Source organism: Cheilinus undulatus, linkage group 16, assembly GCF_018320785.1.
Source record: "Cheilinus undulatus linkage group 16, ASM1832078v1, whole genome shotgun sequence".
NCBI classification, from domain to species: domain Eukaryota; kingdom Metazoa; phylum Chordata; class Actinopteri; order Labriformes; family Labridae; genus Cheilinus; species Cheilinus undulatus.
The window spans coordinates 25,638,726-25,664,427 of NC_054880.1; the positions used below are offsets into that span (position 1 = coordinate 25,638,726).

The window sequence follows — 25,702 nt, forward strand, 5'->3', positions numbered from 1 at the left end:
AAGGTAGTGAGTGTGGGATGGCTGTCCAGTCTCATAACTTATGAAAGCTGGCGTCTTCTCGACCAGTGGACAGCAGGCCTGCTTATCCTGGAGTTTTTATTATCAGAGATCTATTTTGTCTTGTCATAGACTCTTCTTAGAAAGAAAGAGTAGAAAAAGTGTTGCTCATGAACATTTTCCATCATTTTTTCATCAACAATAATTAATGCTCTTACTCTTCGTCTCTGTCTCCACAGCATTACGACCAGTGGACAGCTCCCTGTGCCTTGGTGTCCCACCCAACACCACCCAGCTCTGCCACATCAGCTGTCCTGTAGAGTGTGAGGTTTCGTCATGGAGTGCCTGGGGACCCTGCACATATGAAAACTGCCAGGATCAGGCATCCAAAAAAGGTAAGATCTCACAAGAGTTAGGAGTTCAAAGCTTAAAAAAGTGGTGAACGTAGTGAAGTAGTGAAAGTAGTGAGCGTTCTTGAGGCATCTCAGACTTTGGACTTTACAATGAAACAACACGCTTGCCTCAATACTAGCTGAGGCTGAGCCATTATGTCAGTCCGCCCCATGTGTAGGGGCTGTTGTCCTTGACATGGGCAGTAGGGGTTCAAATCTGACTTGTGGCTCCTTTTCCACGACATTCCCCACTCTTTCTCCCTCTGGTTTTTCAAGTCCAATTGGGAGTGAGCAGCACATACAGAGCTCATGACAACTTATTTTTGTTTAGTCCACCCAATCACACATTGATACCGACTGGAACAGTAGTTAGCATTTGCCAAAATTTCCAGAGGAACTGTCAATTCCCTTAAAGACCCTGTAAAGTGAAGATGAATCTGTGTTTAGGTTTGTTGTATGACGGGTCACTGCGTTATGAACCCCTAAATCAAATTTCAGTCAACTTAAACACCTCTAAGTTTAGAAAATTAAGCTTCAAAATCATGAAAAATGAGCTGAAGTCACGCCCACTCAGGGGAAATACAGTCCTCTCAGATTTCAAAAAATTCTTCAATCTGAATGTTAACCTTATGAGCAGAATGCAGCTGCCTGGCTCTGTGCTAGAGAAGAGACAAAGTCCTTTTTCTGGCTCAAATCTCTGTTATGATACTTTCAATGATCCATAGACCACTGTGGCTGATAGATTTGGCAGATTAACCTCCCAATGAACAAAAAACGAAAAAACAGCATTTAACTGTTTTCCTTCAATAAAGGCAGTGACATCAGCTAACAACAGACTGTACTGAGATGAACTGCTCTGCGATTTTATATTGTAGTGTTAGAGGGGCAGGGTCATTCCCCACTGTGGGCTCATGACATCAAGACATCATGAGCTCACATATTGGCCCCGCCCACATGAAACCAAGCCTGGAAAGAGGTGAAAAACTTTCCAACAGTCTAAATCCAGAATTCAGCCACATGTAGATCTCAGTGTTTTCACATGTTTACAGCAACCATATTCAAGCATATCTAGTGTGTTAAGACAAAAAGTTTGGATTTCACTTTTCAGGGTCTTTAACTGTGGACATTTTTAAAAGTTTGCACTCATAAGGAGGTTGAAGCATTAGGACTACGCTTTTCCAGGGACAAAACAAAAATTGAGGCATTCAGGGATGCTGCCATCAAATCTGTGCCTGTGGGTGGTGAGAGTTTGGAAGTTGTAGAGCAGTTCACCTACCATAGCAGCGTAATCGATCAATCTGACAACTGCGAGGATGAGATCAACCCCAGACTTGCTCATAGAGATAGGTCCACTGGTCTCATACTTATACTATATCCTTTTGAGGCCTGGATGCTAGCTTAGGACCAGAGGTGTCAGGTGGAATCCTTTGCAACACCTTTTCTTGGGAGCATTTGGGGTACTGGTGGCAAGCTCAACCCAGTGGGTTGGACCAGGCCTTGTTGAGGGATCAGCTGGGAGGACACTTGGAGAGATGGTTTATGGGCCTGGTGCCTGGCATTGGAGGCTAAAGCAGTGCAGAGCCAAGGTTGATGTGGCCCTGAAGAGCCAAACCAGTATATGCTTCCATACCTGACATAACCTGATGCTTGTGGTCACAGGCAAGAGTACACATCCTTATACCCTATATCTGATTTTTAACCATTCGGATATTGTGGAGTCTGACCTCCACATAGTACATCACATTTTTAAAAATTTGATGTTGTGATTGTTAAAGCTGCACCTGCCTGTTTTCCTGTCGTTATATCTTGTCTATTCTGTCTCCTGGACCATTAGCATATGGTATGTTAAAATAATGCAACCACTCCTCATTATTTTTTATTCAGGCTTACTGTGTTATATTCCAACAAGGAATACATCTCACTCTGTCCTTCTTCCATTTCATCAGATGTTTTCCTTGATTGATTCTTCTGTGGTATCATTTTAGAATATGGCTTCAGATATAAGAATTGTCAAAGTTAAATTCTGGATGGGTCACATCACTAGAGGAGAGTGTTAGTAGCAGAGGAAGCGTCCTGATCTCCTCGGCTTGTTTGTTGGTGGTTGCAGCAGGGTGTGCAGGTCCATCAGCCAGGCGGCTGCAGTGGCTGCTCCAGCCCTTAATTATCCTGGAACAGCAGCGTCGGCTATGACTAATGCATGTTGACTCTGCTTTAATGAAGCGCCTCAAATGAAAGGGACGGCTGGAAATTCTCCTCCATGCATCTTAATGATGGATCCACTCCTTCTCGCTCATTTGCTCACTACACTTCTTCTGCACTCGCTGTCGACGTTGGTACATAATGGAGAGTGAACATGAACACACACACACAATGTAAGGCCAGTGAATCCTGGCTCTCATTATCCAGACATATATCACCTTTAAACACGTCCTCCTGGTTTCACAGCTTTTTATCCTCCTGACAAAGAACAGGGTCATTAGTTGGCTGTGATTACGTGTTTGCTGAATGAGAATTTAGACTTTGTGATCTCTTCTCTTTGTTGCACTTTGAATGAAACTATGGACAAATTATTTCAAATGCAGTAACTCAACACAATGTGCCTTTTAGGGTAACTCTGCAAACCCTTGTAACATTTATGTCCAAGACACCGATAAATTCTGGTAATCAGGAAGGCAGCGGTGTAGTAGAATGTTTAACAAGGTACCTACACTAGTTAATCCAACACCAGTTAAACCATGACTCCGGTTCTCTGGCTGAAGCCAACATTTTTGAACACACTGATGTAGTATTGGCACTTTTGCCTTTAAGAGGTCTTATAAAGTCTTTAAAGTCACTAAATTTGTACCTCAATAATGTTTGGATACCTTGTCTCTGTTAGTCCCCATTTTTCTTCCACCACCATGCTCACAACTGTTCATACTGCACAAAAACATCAGCAACTTTTCTGAACTGAATGTGTGTTTTTGAGTAGTGTGTTTTGCCTGAAATTTTTGGTGATTAGAAACAATTTGACGTCTCGTCACATTTAACTCTATAAGGGTGACAGGAAAGTGATTTTGTAATGTTTACGGCTGTGCCCACTACAAAAAGCAGGAAAATAACACAAAACAAGCAAACAAATTAAAACAATCTTAAGCTACTTTTTAGTTACAAAAGTAGTGACATATTCAGGTAAAAGCTCCTGAAGAGACAGTGGAAAATCAGGATTAAAAGCCCTCATCTGGAATCTGGAGGGACTGGGTCAGACAACATTCGTATACAGTCCGTTTCCAATAAGCAGTCCGGTTTGGTTCAGCAGCTAATCTTGCTTGTGTTCCCACAGCTGATGTCCATCCAGCCTCACTTGTTGTAATGGGAAATTCATCTCTTTTTAGCTCATTTAGTTCAGATCAGTAATAAAAGCCAGTCTTTTGGCTCCAAAACAGCTTATCATTTGGTGTCAATTTGGCTTTATAAATGTGGAAAAAATAACAACAATAATTGAAGTAAAAAATCTATTTTTCAAATGGGATCCAGCTCCTGTTGTTCATTTAAAAGAGCCGGCTCGAAGAAGCGGCTCGTTCATGATTCAGTCTCTTACCCCAAAAGGTTTATTTTCTTCATATTCTATGTGTTTCTTTAAAGCATGTCCATGACAAAAAGATGGAGAAAAGCTGTTTAAAAGACTCTTGTCTCCCTTCATCTATGTATCATAAGTTCAGCAGTACTTAGTCATTAGTAATATTTATCACCTCCATGCCTGATAAGTCAGTTAACCTTTCCTTAAAATCATTTTTATGTAAAGTGTTGGGATTATAGCCAATGGATGTAGAAATTTTTTGATGGTAATTGCAGCATGAAGGTCCACCTACCCCCCCATGATAAATGAGAAGCAAGATGATGGTGTCAGCGCTGTTACCTATTGCGGCTTACCTGCAGTACATCCAGGGCCCACTAGAGGGCCGCAGCTCAAACTTTAGGGAGCACTGTTTTACACCTGCAAAGAAGGATCTAGTCTTTTCCAGAAGAGGAAGGCACTGATTACAGTTTCAAGACCATGGCATTGGATTTATTTCATATCCATCTGGGCAACAGCCCATAGATGGTGTTTGTGAAGGGCAGAACCTTTCAGAATGAACTCAAAGGGTGATTGGACAAATATATTTATTACGAGCCAATCAGAGCATGTCGACTTTTCACTCTTAGTGGAGCCAGTCAGTAAAATAAACTTGCTGAATACTGTCAGAAAATTAGCAAAAACATCCTTTTCACCAAACAAACCTTTCAGCAAGATTTTCTGCCCTTCTGTTAATAAAGAAACATCCAGTTCTGATCAAACTGCTGCTATAGCTGCATCCAGGCAAATCTCTTTACTGACCACCACTGTTTACAGGCTAACAGTTTTTTTTAACTAAACCACACCTGTAGCTATCACCCCCTTCTCCTCAAACAAGGAGAAAAGCATGAAGCTTTGCAAGATGGATATGACTTGTGTAGATACAAAAAAAATATGTCAGGATAACAAATGTATGCAGTATGTTTGAAAGTGATATATAAAATAAAAACAAGTGCAATATCCAGTAATCCTGATAAAAATGCCACACTGGATATGGTGTATGTTTGGAGTTAATATAAATGTGTGTTGTTGTTTCTGTTTTTCTCCTTATCTGAAAATAAAAACCTTGCCCAGCCTGCCGAGCTGATCTCATGAACATCTCCAGTTGTCATGTTATGAACATGACGGGTCAGTCCATGATTGTTTCCAGCAGCTGTCTGAGCTGCAGCCTCCTCTTCATACTCAGCCTGCAGATATCCTCTGAGTGATGCCTGATAGAATTGAATTCCCTGCACCCCAGGTCTCATCTTCCTTCATACCAGCCCCTCCCCCCTCTCTGATAAACGCTCCATCAATGGGTCCAGACACATGACAGTACATGTTCCACTGACCCGCCTGATTAAATAAAGGCTTCTGAGGTGAAAGGAAAGACACAATGAGATAGAAAAGAGGAGATTCTGCTGTCTCCACCTACGGGCACTCCGGCCCCCTGTTGCCTTATCGGGCCTGGGCAGGAGTGTGGATTAGGTGGTAGGTGACCTTGGCTGGGCTGGTGTGAACACCCCCACTCTCCAAGGACTCGGGTCATAGGATCCCATGCCCTTGAGAAAAGGAAGCGACACACGAGGATGAACCACGGCTGAAATAATGAATTCCTGCACGCATTAATCACTTTGGGTAAAGCTAATGTAATGAGAGGAAATAAGAAATCATTATTCCAACTTCTTCTGTGAAGTTAATGGTCTGTCACTTTAAATGTAACATTATGGTTATCATCAAAGACACACTGTGACCACAGAGTGAAGTTAATGTGCTTATAGCAGAGAGGGGAGCTTTGCTTGATTAGCATGGCACTGTTTGATGCTCATTTACTCCCTCTTTTTCCCTGACAGGCTTCAAACTGAGGAAGAGGAAGATTGTGAATGAGCCCACAGGAGGGACGGGGAACTGCCCCCACCTGGTGGAGGCAATCCCGTGTGAAGACCCCAGCTGCTTCGACTGGCTGGTGGTCAAACTGGAGGAGTGCATCCCTGATAATGAGAAGGAGTGTGGACCAGGAACGCAGATCCCTCAAGTGCAGTGTGTCAACAGTGATGGTGAGTAGAAACAGTTCATAAAATTAATCAGGTTTCATTTTTTTTCCCCTTGGGTTTTTAATATTGTACAAACCAACAACAGTCTGTCATTATTTCATTACTACTCCTACCTTTGCAAAGGTAAACAAATCCCATGCATTGTGTTGGATAGTGGTTCCCGACCTTTTTTCCTTGGAGCCCTGAGCCCCTCGGCCTGCATATCTCTCCTCTTTCCTTTATTGTGAGCAGAAGGCCACTACTTTACTGCATGACCATGTATCTCAGAAGTTAATCACATTCTGGGATAAGTTTATATTTATTTATTTTGGTTGTCTAAAACCAGGCTGCTTTTGTAGAGGTACAGCTGTTTTCCAGTCTCATGAATCAAAAATTAATCAAGAAAGAAACCCAAGTATTTATATAACTCCAACATATTTTTAATCAGTTTAACTGAAAGAAAAACATTCTGTGCTTCATTTAGTACCTTCTTCAAAAATGCATTTTTTGTGTTTTACTCTGATTCATCTCCATTTGTAGCACCAGGATCTAACTAAGTCCAACATGCTTTGTAAACCAGTGTCAGAGTCAGCTAGTAAGATAAGATCATATCATCTGCATATAATAAAATATGTAACTGAATAGTATCCAGACATATACCCAAGTTTATTCAGATTGAAAAATACAAAATCATGATTTTAAAATAGTGCAGAAAATGCACAAATTGGTTCAATAAATGCAGAAATGAGTGTTTGATGCTTGAATATTCTGGAGAAGACCTCCAGACCCTCCTTACCTGATGTGCCAACTGGGAAAATGTCATTAAAAAAAAAATTTCATGCATTGACCAACAGAAGAAAACTTTAAAGACTTGTCTAGTAAACATATTTGTGTGCTAAAGAATTAGGTGGAGAGTAAGTTTGTTTTTTCTAGTCATTTACTTTCAAATTTGTCTTAAAAAATGTATTGCTAGATCTCTGTGTAGGTTGTCAGTCATCCAGGTCATGGTTATCCGACACTGATCAAGTGGCAACTGGACTAGTTCCAAATTCTTGAAGACATTTCGCCTTTTGTACAACATCCTTCTTCGGTCCTGAGAATGATTGGGGAAGAGTCAGAATACATTGCTTAGGTTGACAATTGCTATGCAAATGAGCTGTGTGGTCACCTTACAGCCATTGGCAGAGTCGTTTCATCTGGTGGTGTGGCTAGTTGGCATTTCCTGGGTTGTTAGAGGTGGTGGCCCTTGTATATTGTGCCATGTGTGTTATTTTTTCCATATCTCCCACCCTTAACTACATCAGGTGGGGCGTGTCTTTGAGGGGGCTGCCTTCAGTCGCATTGCCAAATCACCCTTGTAATGCTGAACGCCCCACTCCTTGAGAGCAGCAAAAAGAACAGTGCCACAGAATATTGTTACCAAATACGGAGATGAAATTGAGTTGGTATCTTCTTCTAAATACTGAGGGTTTTTTACTTGATGACAACTTGTCTTTTCAGGAGCATATTTAGTATGTTGCTAAAGAACTGAAGGCTTTGATTTTTTTTTTTTTTAAGAGAAACAAGTCCAGTGTCTCCATCTTTGTCAAAAACAGAGACTAGTTGAGTCAGCTTTTTTACCTGATTAGTCTTCATATGTTGGGCGGTGCATCATTGAGTTTTATCACTAATTGTGTCTTCCTCACTCATCATTATACCTTATATTAAGTCAACTTGACTGCTTTAAATGCAGTGTCTTGGACATTGGTATGTATTTTTATAAGCCATTCTGGACGAATTTCCAGACTATCTTCTCTTTTTTAATCTTGGCGGACAAATAGCAAAACCTGTGTTTGTTTGACGGTGTGCAGTAAGCTTCCCAAAGTCTGGGCTGAGTTAGTAAAGAAGGGGCTAGGGTTTTTGTTAGGCTTTCTGCACCTTTTGCTTAAAAGACTGATTTTAAACTGCCAACTTGGTTAGTGTGAAGTGTTTGAGTTCAAGTATGTTAGTTGGTGAAATGGTGCTTTGCCAGGTCACTTGGTCAGGTCGCCCATGAAAAAGAGAGCTCTGATCTTAATGGCACTAACTTGGCTATTTAAAGGTGAAGTAATTGATTACTGGTGCAGCCCAATGTGATCCAAATGCCTACCTCCATTATTTTGTATGTACAAACCCACGCCAGTGGCCAGACACGCTTGGACATGCCACACCATAGTACTTCACACCACTACTCTATTTCCAGCACAGCCAGCTGTGACTGGCAAAGTTTATTCCTTCAAGAACAGCTGTTTGCACATCGTCTTTCTGTTTTATTTATTTTGAGCAGGAATAATACGATCCACAATCCTGTTCTTCCTGTTTCTCCTTGGAGTTGGCGATAATGTGCAATAAAAAAATTCAGTTTTAGTCAGACTAACCCAATAAATCGACTCACTCTAGCTGCACATAAACATACTGAAATAAAAGGGTAGCTGTAACAAAGCGTTAACCAGCCAATCAGTGATATTTCTGGTTTTTATTCATGTTAAATTAGATGTGATGTGAGTCCACTCATCTCTGATGCTGCTGAGACTCTTGGCCTCTCATTGAACCGCTGAACTGTCGGCCTTTTAGCTTTGGCTCACTGCCCAACATTGTAATTGCTGCACTCGTGGAAGAAAGATTTTTGCCTATTTTTTGGGGGGATAATTTGGATCAGTTTTATCTTGTGCCTGTATGTGTGCGGTCGCTGCTTGCGTCTGACTGCTGGAGGAGAGAGACAGAGGCAGCAGAGGAGCAGTGCTGACACCGCCGGAGGGAGGTCACACAAACACACAAACATGCCAAAACACACTCACACAAGCACACACTGACCTCAGGACTCAGCAGCTGCTTTTCTTGTTCCCTGCCCGCTGCATTGCCAAGGAAACAGCAGGCAGATTTACACATGGTTTCCTTTTCAGACAGTAACACCTGTAAAGCCTTCAAAACAAAGTGTTTGTTGCACATGCTGCTCTTTTTTTTCTACAAGATTCTTCTCTTGTCTTTCCTAACCATGCATATCTCATCACAGTGTTCATGAAGCTGTTAAAAAGTCTTTGAGCCTCGCAGAGAAGTACAAGAAAGCAAAGCATCCCCTCCAGAGAAATCCAGACTGTTCTGACTAAAGGAGGAAGTTCTTCACAGTCTCACTTTAGATGAAGCTAAACGGCAAAAAACAAGCTGTGATAACAAAATAAGGACTGACATATTGAAGTTTGTAATGTTCCTAGAGATCGATTATCTCTTCTGGCAGCTGTGTGGGATTTCACCTCCATCACTCCTATTCTCTTATAGCCTCTCTAAACTTTTAAATGACTTACACGCTGTACTTTACCATTAAAATAATCGATTGGATCTGATGAGAAAGTCTCACTATGCCTACATAGGGTACAAACTTTCTCTCTGACATTAACAGGGAGCTCTATTTTAAAAAGTTTTTCTATTTTTACAGCTATTGGTGATTCATTAACAAAGACAAATATTTGTGCTGCAGCTTAGATTATAATACAGGACTTTAGGAAGGTATTGACCTGGCTGATTATATGTGCCAATATTTGGCGTTTTGTGCAATTATCTGTATCAGCATTTTATTATGGCAGTTCAGGATTGTTGCAAGGCACAGATCTGGGGGAGGCTACAAGAAGTTTCTGCTGCACTGAAGGCCCCCAAGAGCACAGTGGCCTCCACAACTCTTAAATAGAAGAAGTTTGGCACAACCAGGACTCTTCAAAGAGCTGGTCGCTCAGCCAAACTGAGCCATTGGGAGAGGACGGCTTTAGTTAGAGACAAAGACGTGACAACCATCAGTGCCCCCCTTCACTGATTTGGCCTTTATGGCAGCATGGCTAAGCCTCTCCTAAGTGCAAAACACATGAAAGCCCATTTCAAATTTATATTAAAACACCTGGAGGAGTCTCAGACTGTAAGAAACACGATTCTCTGGTCTGTTGAAACCAATATTGATTTGGCCTTAATTTTCAATGTTATGTCTGTTTGAAACCAGGCACCGCTCTTCACCTGCCCAATACCATCCCAACAGTGAAGCACGGTGGTGGCAGCATCATGCTGTGGGGGTGTTTTTCAGTAGCGAGGACTGGGAGATTGGTCAGGGATGAGGGAAAGCTGAATGGAGCAAAGTACAGATATATCCTCAATAAAAACCTGTTCTGCAGTGCTCAGGACCTAACCCTCCAATATGACCCTAAACACAGGAGTGGCTTAGGGACAACTCTGTGAATGTTGTAGAGTGACCCAGCCAGAACCCTGACTTGAACCCTGTTGAACATTTTTGTAGAGACCTGAAAATGGACACGTCATTACCTCCAGCACGCTCCGCTGCTGCTGTCATACAGTGCATAAGACCTAACGCAAAGGAAAAGTCGTTCTTATTCATTGCGTATTGTATGCAGCCACTTTGTCTTAACTAGCGTGTCCAGGAATACATCATGACACAAACCACACTGGCTGGGGCTGGTGCCATTTTGAACTGCTTTACTCCATTGTTAGGTCAGGAACAGGAATTACTGTTTTCTACAAATCAATATTCTAACTAATGCTTTCATTTTTTTAAAGTGCACTGTCGCAGGGGATAATATATGCCAAGCCAGCACACTAGTGTATTCCACTTACTTTTTTGTTGCCTTTGCCATCCTCATATCAGCCTTTGAAAACCCCAAATACAGGCTGAATGATGTTTTTACACTTTGGTGAATAATCATTATATTTTCTGTAAGAAGAGAAACAAGAATGTGGTAAAATTCAAAGCAACAGAGACATGAATTTTTCTGAAAGTCTCAGGGTTTGCTGCGAACATGAACCAATCAAAGCGTATAATGCATACTTAAAGTGACACAGATTTACCATAATGAATTGACTCATCAGAGAAAGCTCTAATTGTAGCCCACAGATAAATGACTCAAAGGATGACGTTCCTTATTTAAAGCCTATAACCATATGAAGTATTGCTTAAAAAAGAAGTGTTATAATGCACCAAATCACAGAAAGACAAAAAATAATACCAGGATGTGTTGTTAGGATTTTGTTTCTGAGGAGACAGCAGTAGTGTCGAGCTCTTATCGCCTCAAGCTGCAGGAATAAATTTAGTTGAACTTGAATCCTGGTGTGCAGTGATGGAGGCAGAGGAGATATTTCCCATAGTTTGGATCATTTAAGAGCAGAGTTGTTCAAAAATGTTTATAAAGATCATGTGAATACAGCGATAAATCAGTTTCAAGATAAGAAAATGCAGCAAGCAGCTTTTAACATAAAGTCCCCTAGGGTTGAAATATTTTAATCTACATGATTCTTAAAAATCACATTTCTTACATTCAAGGAGAGATAAAGCAGGACATTATAATGATTAGAGGAAGTATTTTTCATCTATGTCTTTATTTTGTTTATCAGATTTGAAGATGCTAAACACCACGGCTCTCGTCTTTCCTCCGAGGCGGTCTGAACAAAAGCAAACATTTGTTTTAGTTAAACTGCAGGAGGCACAACATCATGGGAGAGCTGTTCTGATACATTTTTAATTTCATTGTTCTTTCTTCCAGATATGATGTAATATTTAGATAATCCTGCCTGCTAGGGGAAATTTATAATTCACTGATGTGTATGGAGACATAAAAATGCTAAACTGCGTCCAAACAAAGGCCAAATGCCTGGTGGTTATAATTCTCTGCAAGGTTTACAGTTGGCAGACAGGGGTAGTACAGGGGTGGGTCAGGAGGAAGGGCAGGGAGTAGGGTGCTCATACAAATCTTACTGATAAATTCAATTAGTTTGTCTTTAAATCTAAGTGGAAAAATGTGCAGTTTACAGAAAATCCCTCACAGCATTCTATGAATATTATTCACAAGAAGGGCCTGAAAACAAGACTGATAGTGTCACTTCACAGAAATGACAGGAGGGGGGGCAGGAAGTGGTTTTTGCTCTACGAAGCACTATCAACATGGCAACATATGTTGCTGGTTTAAGCTTTGCCAGCCAGACAAAGTAGGAAAAAAGAGTTACTTCTGAATCTGTTAAGTAGTGACAAATAAAGGCAACACATTTTCGAAGCTCTGAACAGAAACAGCGGCAGACTTGGATTCAGGCCTCCATCTAAAGTCTGAAGAGGTGGAGTCAGACAATCTTGACATATGGTCCACCTAGTGGTCTGGTTTGGTTCAGTACAGTCGTCAGAGCTGATGTTTGTCCAGCCTTGCTTGGTGTGTTGGGAAATCTATCTCATTTTAGAGGTCTGGATCATTTGGCTCTGCTTAGTAATGTGGATTTAATAGCAAATATGGAAGAGAGGAAACTGCCTCTCAAATAGGGGCCACTCCTGTTGTTCATATAAAAGAGCTGGCTCATCAGTTTCATTCATGAACAACACACAGCTCAATACAAGATCCTCTGGTCTCCCTTTATCGGTCTAGACATCTGGTCTACAGGACTAAGTCATTCGAGATATTGATCACCTTTATGTTAGGTTTACGTTTACCTGTGGTAAAAATCACTTCTTTGTAAAGTGTATGGATCTTAGCCTATGGATGTAGAAATCGTCTGATAACTGCAGCATACAGGTCCACCTAACTTTCCTCCATTCATAGTGTTTCTGAATAGCTGTTCTTCACTCCCTATCCCTCAATCTGTAGCTAGAAAAATGCTAAGAATTTGTCAAATCACCTCATTTAGTTCACTAACTAACTTCATTGATGCAGGATTTCATTATTGAATTTTAATTCTTTATTCTTTAAACGCACTAGGATACGATGATTTGATAAGATTGCACAATACACCATGATATGATACAGCACTTTATGATACGATACAATATGGCATGGTTCGGTACGATAGGATACAACTGGCATGTGCTGGGGCGGGCACCTGCCCCTTTGCCCCTTGATGCCCAAAGTGCCCTTTTGTCAAAGTGTTTTTTTTTTTCTTAATAAAAAAGATGAATTTCTATCTCTCTTTATATATGTATACATTCCTGCTTGCGCATGGCTTCCCTGTCAAATAAATATGAATTATAAAAAAGAAAACTCCAAATAGCTGGTTGGAAGATGACGAGCTCCAGTGCACTCTGTAAGACGCTGCCCCTCCCCTCTCCCTTCTCCAGCAGAGCGAATGTGAGCACAGAGACAGGCTCCAGCAGACCCCAGCCCTCAGCACAGTTTTGCTTTTGTTTCTGGTGTTAAAACTCTTGGAGGTGAGTGGTGATTAAGGAAGGTCTCAAGTTCACAAATGACAAAACCAAACAGTTAACATGTGTTGCTAATGTACACATATAAGCCATTAGCTGATGTTATAAGTTCGGTTTAGCTAAGGCATTTCATCATGGTCATACAGGCTAACATACTGTACTAAAGCGGAGCTACTACAGGTGAATAGAGGCACGTGTATCTAAAAATCCATCATCAAAATTGCCGCATTGATATGCTAATTATGCACTTTTTAATTAAAATGTGCTCGTTTGCACACATTTGCCAAGGCATTTGAGGTGAATAGGACAAAAAAAGGAACTAAAACAGATCACCATCAAACTTCCCCAGTAAATTACAGACAGTTTTTCCCCTGAAATGTTTAAATATGTAGGGGAGCTTGTTTAAAGAATTCAGGGGAAATCTACAGATGCAAACAGACAGAGGAAAGTCAAAATAAACACCATCTACGTGCATTTTTGTAAGTTTTCTTTCTTTAAGAGTGAAAGAAGACATGGATGCAAAATAGACCAAAATCTCTAAACTGACCAGAACGTGGTAACGCAATGTTTTAACCTGTAGAGTCCTGTCTGGAACAGCTACTAAATAAGTTAGACTGTAGGCTCCTCAGATAACAACTATTCATTCTAGATAGATATTTGATACCAAACAGACAGACAGACCTCCTCCAGATGTGAAAGATGCACTACAACTCAGATCATGTCACCATTAGTATGTGCTTGTTTGGAGAGATAATACAAATAATAATGATAGTAATAATAATAATAATGATAGAACTACTACTACTACTGCTACTACTACTAATAATAATAATAATAGATCATTATTATAAGGATATTCTGTATTCTGTTGCTTGGCTATAGAAGCTCAAATAATTTACGTTTAATCACGTCTCATGATGCCATTTCCATTTTGTCAATATCTCTTTTTTGCAGTGATTTTCAGTGTTTCTGCTGTTTTTTCCAGTAAAATTAACAAAGTGAGCAGTAGAGGAGTGCAGATGCACTAAGCCTTATTGTTGCAACTAAACATTGGTCTAATAGCAGTTTGGAAGGTAGTTTGGCTTGCTTATTTATGTATAGAACAGTCTTTTTCAGTTCACTGTGAAGATAATGCTTATTTTGAAGTAATTTTTATTTCAATTACACAAAAGGATTTCAAAGAATGTATTATCTTGTGCAAAAATGAACAAATAATTAGTGCATTTTTTTTCTTTTCTTGAAAACTCATACTTCACCATGCCCCTCTCCCGAGTAGCTACAGGCAGTTATTCTAAATATTTAGTAGAGACTAGAAGCATAGAAAGCATGACCATGGTGTTGAGTATACAACAACTATGTGAATGTGAGGGTATTAAAATAAATTGATTATTAAGGCAGTGGTGGAGGGTTTTAAGCATTTTTTTTATGAATAGATTAAGAGAAGTGCCCTTTTTCTCACTTGAGCCCCTGCCCCCCAAAATGTCTGTGCATGTCCCTGGGATACAGTGTGAAAGTATGGAAACATCCATGAGGAGAGTTGTAAAGGCAACTCTAAACATCTCCTGTCTCTTCCAAAATCATTGTATCCACTCATCAAAGTTGATGTAGGAGTAGGAAGGGGGTCATCGTTGAGATGCAAAAACATACAGTTGTCACCACAATAATGGACAAATTACTACTGTGCTGACATTACAGTTGTCTTTTCGGTGTCTCGTTCGCTTCAAAAAGGAAAAAAATAAAAAATAAACCAAGATTTCACTAGTGCAAAAGATGAGATCTGAAGTTTCCAAACCAGCGGGTGACATCCACTTTGTATGATAGAAAACACAACAGATGCCAACAACAGCATGTGCAGCATGTTTTTATATCAAACCAGAAGTTTGAGAAATATGAAGGAACTCATTTTCATTAATGAGTCAATAATGACCTGAATATGCTAATTTCACTCAATCACTTTTTCTTCTTTCCTACCAAAACTGTGTGTCAATGTGTAGTTGTGTAGTAGATTCCTGAATCACAACACAGTATCTGCTAATGAGGGCCCTGGGGAGAACCAGAGAGGGAGAGAGAGTGGGGGAGATAAGGGGGAGACAGGGGGTGTTCCACATTATGCTCATAATCAAGGCCCCCATTCACAGGCTGCACCGCTCCCTGTTGCTGAAATTACCATCTTTCTGACTTTTTCTCTTTAACTAATTGTTTTTCATCCCGCTTCTCTGGAAAATTAAAGGAAAATGTCCTCAGAAGATAATTTATCATGAAATAGAAGGAGAAAAAACTTCACTGAGACCTGTTTTAAATATCTATTTTAAATGTTCAGATGCACAGTGGGCCTCAAAGGGTAGCTTCACATAAAGGACCCAGGCCCTGAATCGAGTGTACTTGACCATAAAATCCAGTTCATTTGATCAGTGGGACCACAAGCATTTGAGACCTGATCCCCATGCCTGAGTCCGCTTGAAGAGGCAGTCTCTTGGGCACAATTCTTGTGAAGGATGTGCCTGAGTACAGAATACTTGTAAGCAAATAGTAGAGACAATTCTTAAGGGCTCGGGTCTCTTCAAAAACTTTAACTAAACTGTATTAAGCTGCATGGTAGATGTGGAAGTAGGAAGCAGGTCCTTTTCGGTGTCTCTTGGCAAAGAAACTTCAATGAAAAAGAAACTGATTTCCTTTTCCAGCAGTACTTGTCACTTTTCCACAAAGAAGCCAAAACTACCAGGCGCTTGTGCTGACCAGAGTGTTGCTGTGTTTGACTGGCAAGCCAAGTGGCCTGACCTAAACCCTGTAAAGAATATCTGAGGAATTGTCAACAGGAAGTTAAAAGACACCAGACTCCACAATACAGGTGACGTGAAGGCTGCTATTGGAGCAACCTCCCCAGCAGTGCCACTGGCTGATTGGCTCTATACCACATTGCATTGATGTGGTAATAGTGACATCTTAAAAAATATGGTAGTAACATCTGCTCTAGGATGATGTGGGTGTGTTGGTTGAATGAGACAAAGCCACACTCACTCACGAGAAAGACAATCCTCTCAACGTTTAAAAAATGTTACAACATGAATGGAGGAATCATCTGACTGCCATACTGCTGTGTTACAACTCTTTTTTTAAGCCACCAGGGAAACAATTACATTCTTGTCATAACAAGGAAAAATTCTCGGTTTCATTTTCTAATTGTGTATTTAACTCTTCAGGTATTCCTAATATTAATTTTTTTGAGTTTATGAGACATCTTTGTTGTTAAATTGCTGTTGAAAACACTCAATTTCCAAATGCTGCTCTACAAAATAAAAGTCTTCAATTATGATTAGCATTTGAGGCTTTTATTGTGATAGACTTGTCAAGAATAGAACATGTCTATCATGATATATTTTACCAAACCTTAGCATTGCGAAGCTCACAGATATGAGAGATTGAACTGTTGCTGCTTTGAGAGAGACAAAGCCCCGGCATGTTTCTTTTAAAGGGGACATATGCAAAACTCACTTTCTCAGGCTTTTCTAACATTAATTCTGTTTTAGGACTAGGTGGAACAATCCTTGATTGATCTTGATATCTGTGGAGTGAGTAGTGATGGGACATCCATCAGGGCAGTTTTGAGGCTGTGGCAGCGACGGCAGGTTGGGGGGGTTGTAGGCTTCATTGGGGTTGTCAGGTGGGCGCCCTCCTTCACTGGTGTTTCAATGATAGGCCCACGACACCTCCAGAGGGCTCATCGGCGACAACTGGCGTTCCAGGTGTGCCCCCCTCTGCTTTCAACCCTTATGTCCCACTGGTGTTATTCGGGGCCCAGGAGGAGTCTTGCCTCTTCATCCACCTACTCGCTTCTTCTGCTGCCCCTGAGAGAGCTTTGATGGTTTGACGTTGGGCTTGGCCTCAAATTCCCACATCCTTAGGCAGCCTGATGGTTGATTTGCCCACAAGACCTCTGCAGCCGACTTCCACTGGGCTAACCTTGGCTTTCCATCCTCGTTGCTCAGCGTCCGCTGCCAGCTCGGCGTACTTAAGGCTCTTGCATTCGAAAGCCTCCTCCACAGCGCCCTCCCAGGGAACAGTGAGCTCTATGATGTAAGCGGTCTGGAGTGAAGAGGACAAGGACCAGAAAGGTCTGGTCTGAGACTTGTTGTGGCAATCTCGGGCGGGAAGCAGAGCCTTTGGTTCAGATCTGCCACCAACTTCAAGTCTCGTGCCCCTTAAGCTGGCCGATGTCTGATGTGTTTGGCTTTTGGCTGGCTTTGAGCCTTCTCGGATGAACTCCCTTGCTGATGTAGGATGGAATGATGGAGGAGGCAGGGCATTGATCTTCTTCTGCCTGGTCTTCAGAGCAGCTGCTAGGCTCTTCACAAAAATACTGTATGCGCCCCTGGACTGTCCACAATCCCCTCAAATACCAGAAAAATCCATTCTCTCTCCCCCTCTCTTTCTCCATGTTCAGAAAATGTGTGATGAAACACGCCGTTCTCAGATTTTACACCTCGTGACCTCACGTGGGGAGTGAGCACCCACCCCCAGGTTGGGTTGGCCCTCCCCCACTTGGAGGAAAGTTCTGCCCTCCTCTGCTGATCCTCTCAGCTACCAGCTAAGATGCTGGATGGCTCAGTGGGTTAGCCTGCTGACTATGGTCTGAGAGATTGATATTCGAATCCCAGTAATGTCCTAAACTTTGGATAAAAGTGTCTGTAACATCAGGAGTGCTGCAGACATTTCCTGAGAGGGGGGTGGTCAGGGGCGGAGTCAGACAGCTCATTAACATTTTACAGACACAGAAACGGCTCAGTTTTTTCACATTTACAGCAACCTTATTCCAAGACTTCTAGTATGTTAAGACACAACATTTATATTTCACTTTACAGGGACTTTAAGTACATAAGAAGACAGCATTTATCTGGAATGGTCCCCCTTTTTATTTTAAAATCTCCCAATACATTGCAGAATTAAACCAGTTATTCATATCTGGTCTAGTGTGATGACCCACCACCACCTCCTTTACAAAAAATTTCAGCCCACATTTCTTACATTTTTTTGTTATAACCAAAAGATTTTAATGAAACATGGGGTGGTTTTAACTTAAGATGGAAAATAAGATGTAACGGGACAGAGACAAGGAGTAATATTCTTCAAAATAAAAGCACATCATAGACTCTTTGTCATAGACATTTTCCATGCACACATCTGCTGAAAATGGATTTTGGGTTTCACCTACCAGTTGAGATCCAAGCAGTAAACACATTTTTGACCATCCCATGCTCTGATTGCTGAAAGCCTTTTTCATTTATTCATGTAGCCTTCCTATGAACTGACTAGAGACGATTAACTGTCACTTGTCCTCCAGTGAACCCTCTCCAATCTTCATCCCCTCATCTTTCAGCCACTCTCCTACCCGTCCTCGTTGTAGTCGTTTTATCTGGATTCATTGAAATGGAAGGGAATAAGTCCAGGTAAGTAGAGAAAGTCCTGAAGGTGACCTCATCTCCATCCTTCCTCTGGACTGAAGACGTGCTGTCTTCCTTTCATGGCCCCCCGTAGAATCAGTCTTATTGGTAAATTAGATTAGCTCAGCCGGCTCCACACAGTCAGCTCAGATTTAGCCTGCCTTTCTTCCCCATTACCTCTGACTGCGTTAGAGCCACTCTCCCCCGGATGGTGCTGGATTGAATAGAGGAGATGTCAGCCTCCGTCTGCTATGTTTCCATCAGCACAGGTTCAGACAGCGGTTTGGCTTGTCTGATGTTTGTAATGTAGAAAGAGAAAATTCTCTCTTTGATCGCCTGAATTGCTTGCTGAGCTCAGGGCGAAGTGATTCCTCTTCAGCCTCTCAGATCTGTGAGTTTAGCGGAGCGATTCTGAGCAGCATGTGGAAACAAGAGAAGAAGAAGAAGAAGGTGCTCGCTCTGAAACTCTTCCTCCTGCTATGCTATGAGCACTCTTTGATTTCACTTTCATTCACACTGAAAGGCTTTCATTTCCCAAAAGTTATACATTTTATGTTAGGCTGTCTGAGGGAGGGATTCTGCCTGTTCCTTGAAAGCTTCTTATCCGATTATGATATCCTCATGTGTTCGCTTAAAACCTCAGCTTAACCAACGCAACAGATCATATATCCCCACCTTAAAAATAGAACAGTTTCACCAACTTAAAGTCTAGTACTGTACATGAGTCACAACAGTCAGTGTTGGAGTCAAATTTGTGGTTATGAACCATACAAGTTCCCCTGGTATAGGCCCTTTGCATAGGATGTCACAATCTGTCCTGCTTGGTCCCACTTCCACCTGGACGCCAAAAGGGATATGCTACCTGCTGGATAAAGGGCCAGACCAACATGACAACATGCCGCTTGGCAACAACTTCAAAACGCCCCCCAAAATATAACGCTCAGTAATTAGTCAGTGCTCTAATATCATCAAGTCAGGATAACATGTTCAATCAGGCTTTATGAATTTATGCACTGCATATCTTTTACATGCCAGGACTATATCCAGACAGCATCAGTGATGTGGTGCAGAGGCTATTCAAAGTCCCAGTCAACCACGACCCATCGCTTCCCCCAACAGTCTCACTTTAGGGGAAAACGAGATCCGATCTACTGATGCATGCTGCTTTTGGGGTTCCCTACTCCCAGGTTGCTAACATTAGCTGTTCCACCTACAGGTGAAAATGTATTCCTCCTAGCTGAGCAGTACTTGTTGCTTTTGGCAGCTGGTAACAGAAGCAAAGAAACAACCTATTATTTGTTCCCTCTCAAGTTTTCTGACATCCCTGACCTGGGCTTCTCTTTTTTGGCCTTTCCTGAATGGAGGGGTGCTGACCAACCTCAAGTTGATTGGCATTACCTCTAATCTGTCCCATGTTGGCTGATCATTGAAAGTAAGATGAAGAGACAATTCCTGAGGTTGCTACAGAGACCAAGTGACTGGAGAACACATGATGAAAGATCAGAGACCATCAAAGTTTTGTAGATTTATTGAAGAGACCAGAATCAGTACATGGTGATAGGACTGAGGTTCCTTTCTGGGTAGTGCGGTCCTACACCAGAAACTTATATACAGAATGTAGATGGGACAGGAAAGGCAATGATTAAGCTTTAAGATGTTCTGTAAAGAAAAAAACAGGTCTTTCAGCCCTGAGCCATATCAGTTACCTTAAGTCTGCGTGTTCCTTAATGCCCCCGAATTGGCCTTGGAGACGTGTCTCTTGCCTATGTACAGGTGCATCTCAGTGAATTAGAATATCATGAAAAAATTGATTTATTTCAGCATTTCAATTCAAAAAGTGAAACACATTATATTGATTCATTACACACAGATTGATAGATTTGTGTGTGTGTATTTCTTTTGATTTTGATGATTATAGATTACAGCTATGAAAACCCCAAACTCAGTATCTCAGAAAATTAGAATATATCACTTAAACCAAGAAAAAAAGGATGTTATTTTACACAGAAATTTTGGAGTCCTGAAAAGTATGAACGCTCAAATTGGAAATTTGTTCTGTTGTTTTCAGGGTTGAGAAGCTCCGGTCTGAGCCAGGTGGATTAAACCATCAACCCTGTCACAGACAACATGAGCTTCTGTCTGATTATGGAGGTTCCTGAAGGGCAAAAAGGTGTGCCCTCCTGCGTAGAAATCCCCATATCTTTCAGTAAAGTCTATGCAGCTGTATTACTAGTGTCCAAATGCAACCATGCAAACTGCAAGCAGGCATAAAAAGTATAAAAGTCCGAAACATATGCCAACACTGTTCACTAAAAGACATGCTAAAGAGGGAGTGAAAGTGATTTTTGTTGTTGCAGATGTTGTAGAATCTGCAGATTTCATGAAAACAGACTTTGGCTTGCATATAAGAAAAACAATACTTCAACTCTGTTGGCACACGCTTGGGTGTATTTTTTGCAATTGATTGAAAATATCTGAACTTTGCATTGGTGCTAGAAAAAATCATGCAAGTTAACCAGATTAACTACCACAGGCCTGTCTGTGAAGCAGGATTTTAGGTCACTGAGGCATATTAGATTTTCTGCATCAGCATGCCTAAGGTCATTTAGATTGTATCAAGAAAGAAGACAACATTGGAGTACTCACTTACTGAAAATATAAACAATAATAGAAAATATTGTATTCCACAGCAAAGAGAGGCTTGTCTACGTGTGTATTTCTAAAATGGTCAAATCAAATGTGGGGATTCCTTTGCTGAACAACAGTCTAAGGGCCACAGAGACAATTTTCTTTGTCAAAATTCCCAGAGCATTTTCCCCTTTGTGTGTAACTCTGATTGGCTGAGTCGGACCTTTATCCAGAGCTTCAAACAAAGTGTAGAGATAAGCCTGACTTTTAACTGCCACTGTCATACAGAAACTTTAATGATTTCCACAAGAATCCATCACCAGGAAGTCCTCTATTACCCCTGTCAAGGCTCATAGGACTCCCATCACTGACCCCCGCCCCTCCTCCATGACCATGTGGCATCCCTCAGACTGGCCCTTTATTGATCTCCTGTTGTCTTCCTCTAATGAAAATGGATCTGTTTTTGTCCCCGGGGTCCCAGACATATCACTCAGCTCACTGGTTGCCATTCTTGCAGCTCTTCACTGCCAGATTTTCACAGATTTGATCCTTCAGTGACAGGATGGGCTCAGATGGACGGGGAATGGAGGAATAAGGAGAGTGAAGACAGCCTGAAGATGGAGATCAATATTGGCTGCAGCAACTGTCCATAAACAAAATCCTTGCTAGAACCGTAATTATTAACTAGAGAGGATGCTCAAATCTACAGCCTTTTCCCCCCAGTCGTGTAGGGCAAAGTAACAATCCTGTAAGACATGCCAGGCAATTAAAGGTCACATATTGTGCAAAATACACTTTTTCAGGCTTTTCTTGCAAAAGTATGTGCCCAAGAATCAGACCCCCCCCCCCCACCTCCCAGATTTTCCCCTCATGATGTCATGTGAGGAGTTAGCCCCGCCCCCAGGTTTGGTTGGCCCTCCCCACTTGGAAGAAAGTTCCACCTTCCTCTCCTCCTTTCAGCTGCCAGTTAAGAGAAAGATCAAGAGAGACACATCCATCAAATCACATCCATTTCCTGAGAGGGGCGGAGTCAGACAGCTCATTAAAAGCCATAGACACAGAAACAGTGCATTCTGAGCAGGGCTTGAACAGAGGGGTTTTTATACATGCAAAAATCCAATACCGGAGTGTTTTTTTTTTCAGCAACAAACTTCACAGGCATGTTTTGGGGACCTCTGAGACCAATATGAACTTGTCTTAAAGGGGTAACATATGTGACCTTTAAAGTTCGGCCAGACCGATTGTCAGTCGACCCCTAATGTGTATACCAGGTAGTTCTTGCACAACCAATATCCAGAGAAAGCTTGAAGGAATTTCTTGACTTTATATCATGAACTTTGTTGGCTTCATAAAATGTGCTAACTCTTACATGTTTAAGTATCCATTAGCTCTGGTTGAAACTGGCCAGTCTGATAAAGTGAGCCATGGCAGAGTAAAAGATGTTCAAGTATTAATGTCCAGCTGAGTGGTTTTAATTATTAAATAGTAAAAATTCTTCATCACTGTCATTGCCATGTCATTGCTGCATGTGGCACAGGTCAATAAAGTATGCAAACACATTTTAAACCTTGTTGGCACAATTTAGTGGATGACTGATTCGAATTCCTTAACTTCTAATATGTAAAGCATCTTCTGTTAAAGTTTTAAGTTACTAATACAAATAATAACTAAATGTGCTGTTTTACAGTGAAGATTTATGTTTAGCTGTGATTGCAACTGTTAGGTTGAATTACCAGTGTGGTCGTCCATGGAGTCAAATCCTAAGAAGGCATTTTCAATGGTTAACCTTCAGGAAATGGGATGGAAATACTCCCAGATCATGGTATGGATGTTTAATCGCTCTTGCAGACTCCCCAGGCATACCTTTAAACCATGCAGAAATAAACACCATCTCTGATTGGTGGGTGCACAGACCAATCAGAGAGCCTGCAAAACTAACAACAAAAAAAGTCAATTCTAGTATTTGTGTATTATTTTGTTAATTTTGGTGATGTTTTAAGTTTTTTTCACTTCAATTGACTCATTATAAAGATTAAAGCCCATTTAACATCTTTAAATCTTACATCTGTATTCTGGCAAATTTCTAAGCCTTATCATTCTGCCTTTCCAGGTGAGTACGTGGAGAGGCAGCTCTGCCGTGATGCCATCTTACCCATGCCAGTCATCTGTGAGGTGCCTTGCCCAAAGGACTGTGCCCTTAGCCCCTGGACCCCCTGGTCTCTGTGCTCCCACACATGCTCTGGGAAAAACACTGAAGGAAAGCAGACCAGAGCTCGCTCCATCCTTGCCTACAACGCAGGAGAAGGTAAGTCCTTCATTAGACTCTTACAGTGTTAGAGAGAGACATTTCTGGCAGCTGCCTAAAAGCTGTGTGACAGCATGATTTTCCCATTAGTGTGTAAAGTCAGAGCTGTCTGAGTACTCCATCTCACATGGCTGATTCTTGTGTCTTATGCATCAAGAAACTTGAATATATAAGGCTTGTCTTACTGTAATTTACTATTTAGCAAATATGTTGGGGGGTACTGGTTAGATTAAAATGAAAACTCAACTTAAGACAACAAATTATGAGGGAGTTGCAACATGTTGTTTGCAGACCAGCCGGTTGTAGAACTGGCTCCTTTGGGAATGACAGGAGCTGGCTCCCATTTTAGAGACTGTTTCCTTTTCTACTTTTGTAGCTGTTTAAATTGGGCATACACTGTTTGATTTCAAGCTGACTCTACAACATTTGTGGCTGGATTTCAGCTTGTACTGTGGGACTTAATCACTTAAGATGCATAACCATCGCACACAGATTATGTTCTTACACTGAATGGTCCAACAGTACTCACACTGTTTGCGTCAGGATGGACTGTGACACTGTGTTACTGTGAAAAAGTCTCACATACTAAGGGTGAAGTCATATCTAGTCATATCCTCTCTCAGTATCTTTCTCTTCCGCTATCTCTCTCTATCCCAAACACACAAACAGCACCGGTACCAGCTTCAACTGGAGGTCTGTGGTTAGGAACATTTCTTTTATATTATAGAGAGATGATGGGGCATTAGAAAGTCATTCCTTGCTGTTGTCATGATGGTTTAAGATGCTGCACGACATTTTACAAAGAAAAAATACCCCAAAATTGAGGATTCTGCTTGTGGTTCTGCCCTGGAGTATTACAACCAAAATATCAAACATGTCAGAAATCCATCTGGCCAGTCAGGAGCAGCTGGTTGGGCCATTGTTGGGCCATGGTCTTCCATCGTATCTCCCTGTGCAATGCACAACAAACATTGCATGACCCAGCTGAAAAGCAGCACGACTTTCAAGTGAGTCATACAATTAAAAATTTGTGGCTAAATTGGATGAAAATCGCATGGTGTACATCCACCTTTGAAGACGTTAAAAAAGGCGAAACGGTGCTAAAGGAAGTTCTGTTTGGGATGAAAGACCAACTCTTATTACTATAAGTTGATTTGCATAATCCAGATCTCTTAAAAGAGCCACAGTTCCCATCACTCCAAGGGAGGCTGGACAGACTTAAATAAAGCTATCATGCATTTTTGTTTACTTATGACAGTTTATGATTGGTCGGTAGAAATTGTGTCTACACAACCAATCCAATCTGAATTAAGACAACTCAGACGACGTCAGTATGCAGTTCAGTTCAGAACGATGTCTTTTTACACAAATGTCCAAAACGATATCTAGGGAAAAGGTTTAAACCGTCTTCGTCAGGGATATTTTCCATTTCCTTCAGTATAATCCACAACATGCAGTTTCTATGCACATGTCGCTCTTTTGGTGCCATCTGTTTTAAACATATGGAGCTTGCACATCTACTAGCTATAATATGGTAGTTAAGGCCTCAGCCTGCTATGATTTTTGGGGGACAGACCCACAGCCCAGTAGTTGCGCCAACACCTCTTCTGCATACATCAATTCTAACACAAATGGAGTGTTAGAAATGATGTATGCTAGTATCAAACCCTGTCAAGTAAGTTTGCAAGAGATGAGATCTCTGTAACATTCCTTTTAGTTTCCACCTATAGAAGATATTCATGGGACATCACAGTCAGTGTCCAGTTCCAGTGATGAGTGCCACTGTATTAGTGGCAGAAATCAGTAAGGCATAAGCAGTAAATGACATCCGAAAATGTGCTTTTTTTAATGAATGGCAAGACGGCAGTTTTCAAAAATATCCACCTACATTTGGACAAGGCCTTAGAATGATACAAATTTGTCTGTCTTCCTCAACAGTGACTGCAAAGGTTGTGGCTTGGGTTACTGTGATGCAGGGTAAGAATAGAAAGATAACAAACACAAATATGATACACAGTTTGTTCATATGTTGTTGAAATAACCAGGATTGTGCCCTCCGTTTAAGGTCCGTCTCTGCTGTCAAAGGTCCAGCCAGTCTTCGGTACATTCATATCTGATGTTTGTAGATGTAGAAAGTGATTCTTGC

The 25,702-nt window shown here is 41.3% G+C and overlaps 1 protein-coding gene across 1 annotated transcript in view; it reads left to right on the forward strand.

The window, feature by feature from the left end:
• Nucleotides 1–25,702, forward strand: part of thsd7aa (thrombospondin, type I, domain containing 7Aa) — a 205,390-nt gene that overhangs the window by 123,084 nt on the left and 56,604 nt on the right. Inside the window, exons 5-7 of the mRNA XM_041808955.1 lie at nt 237–392; nt 5,817–6,020; nt 23,362–23,556. Coding sequence (XP_041664889.1) covers nt 237–392; nt 5,817–6,020; nt 23,362–23,556 — 555 coding nt within the window. The remainder of the gene's footprint in view (nt 1–236; nt 393–5,816; nt 6,021–23,361; nt 23,557–25,702) is intronic.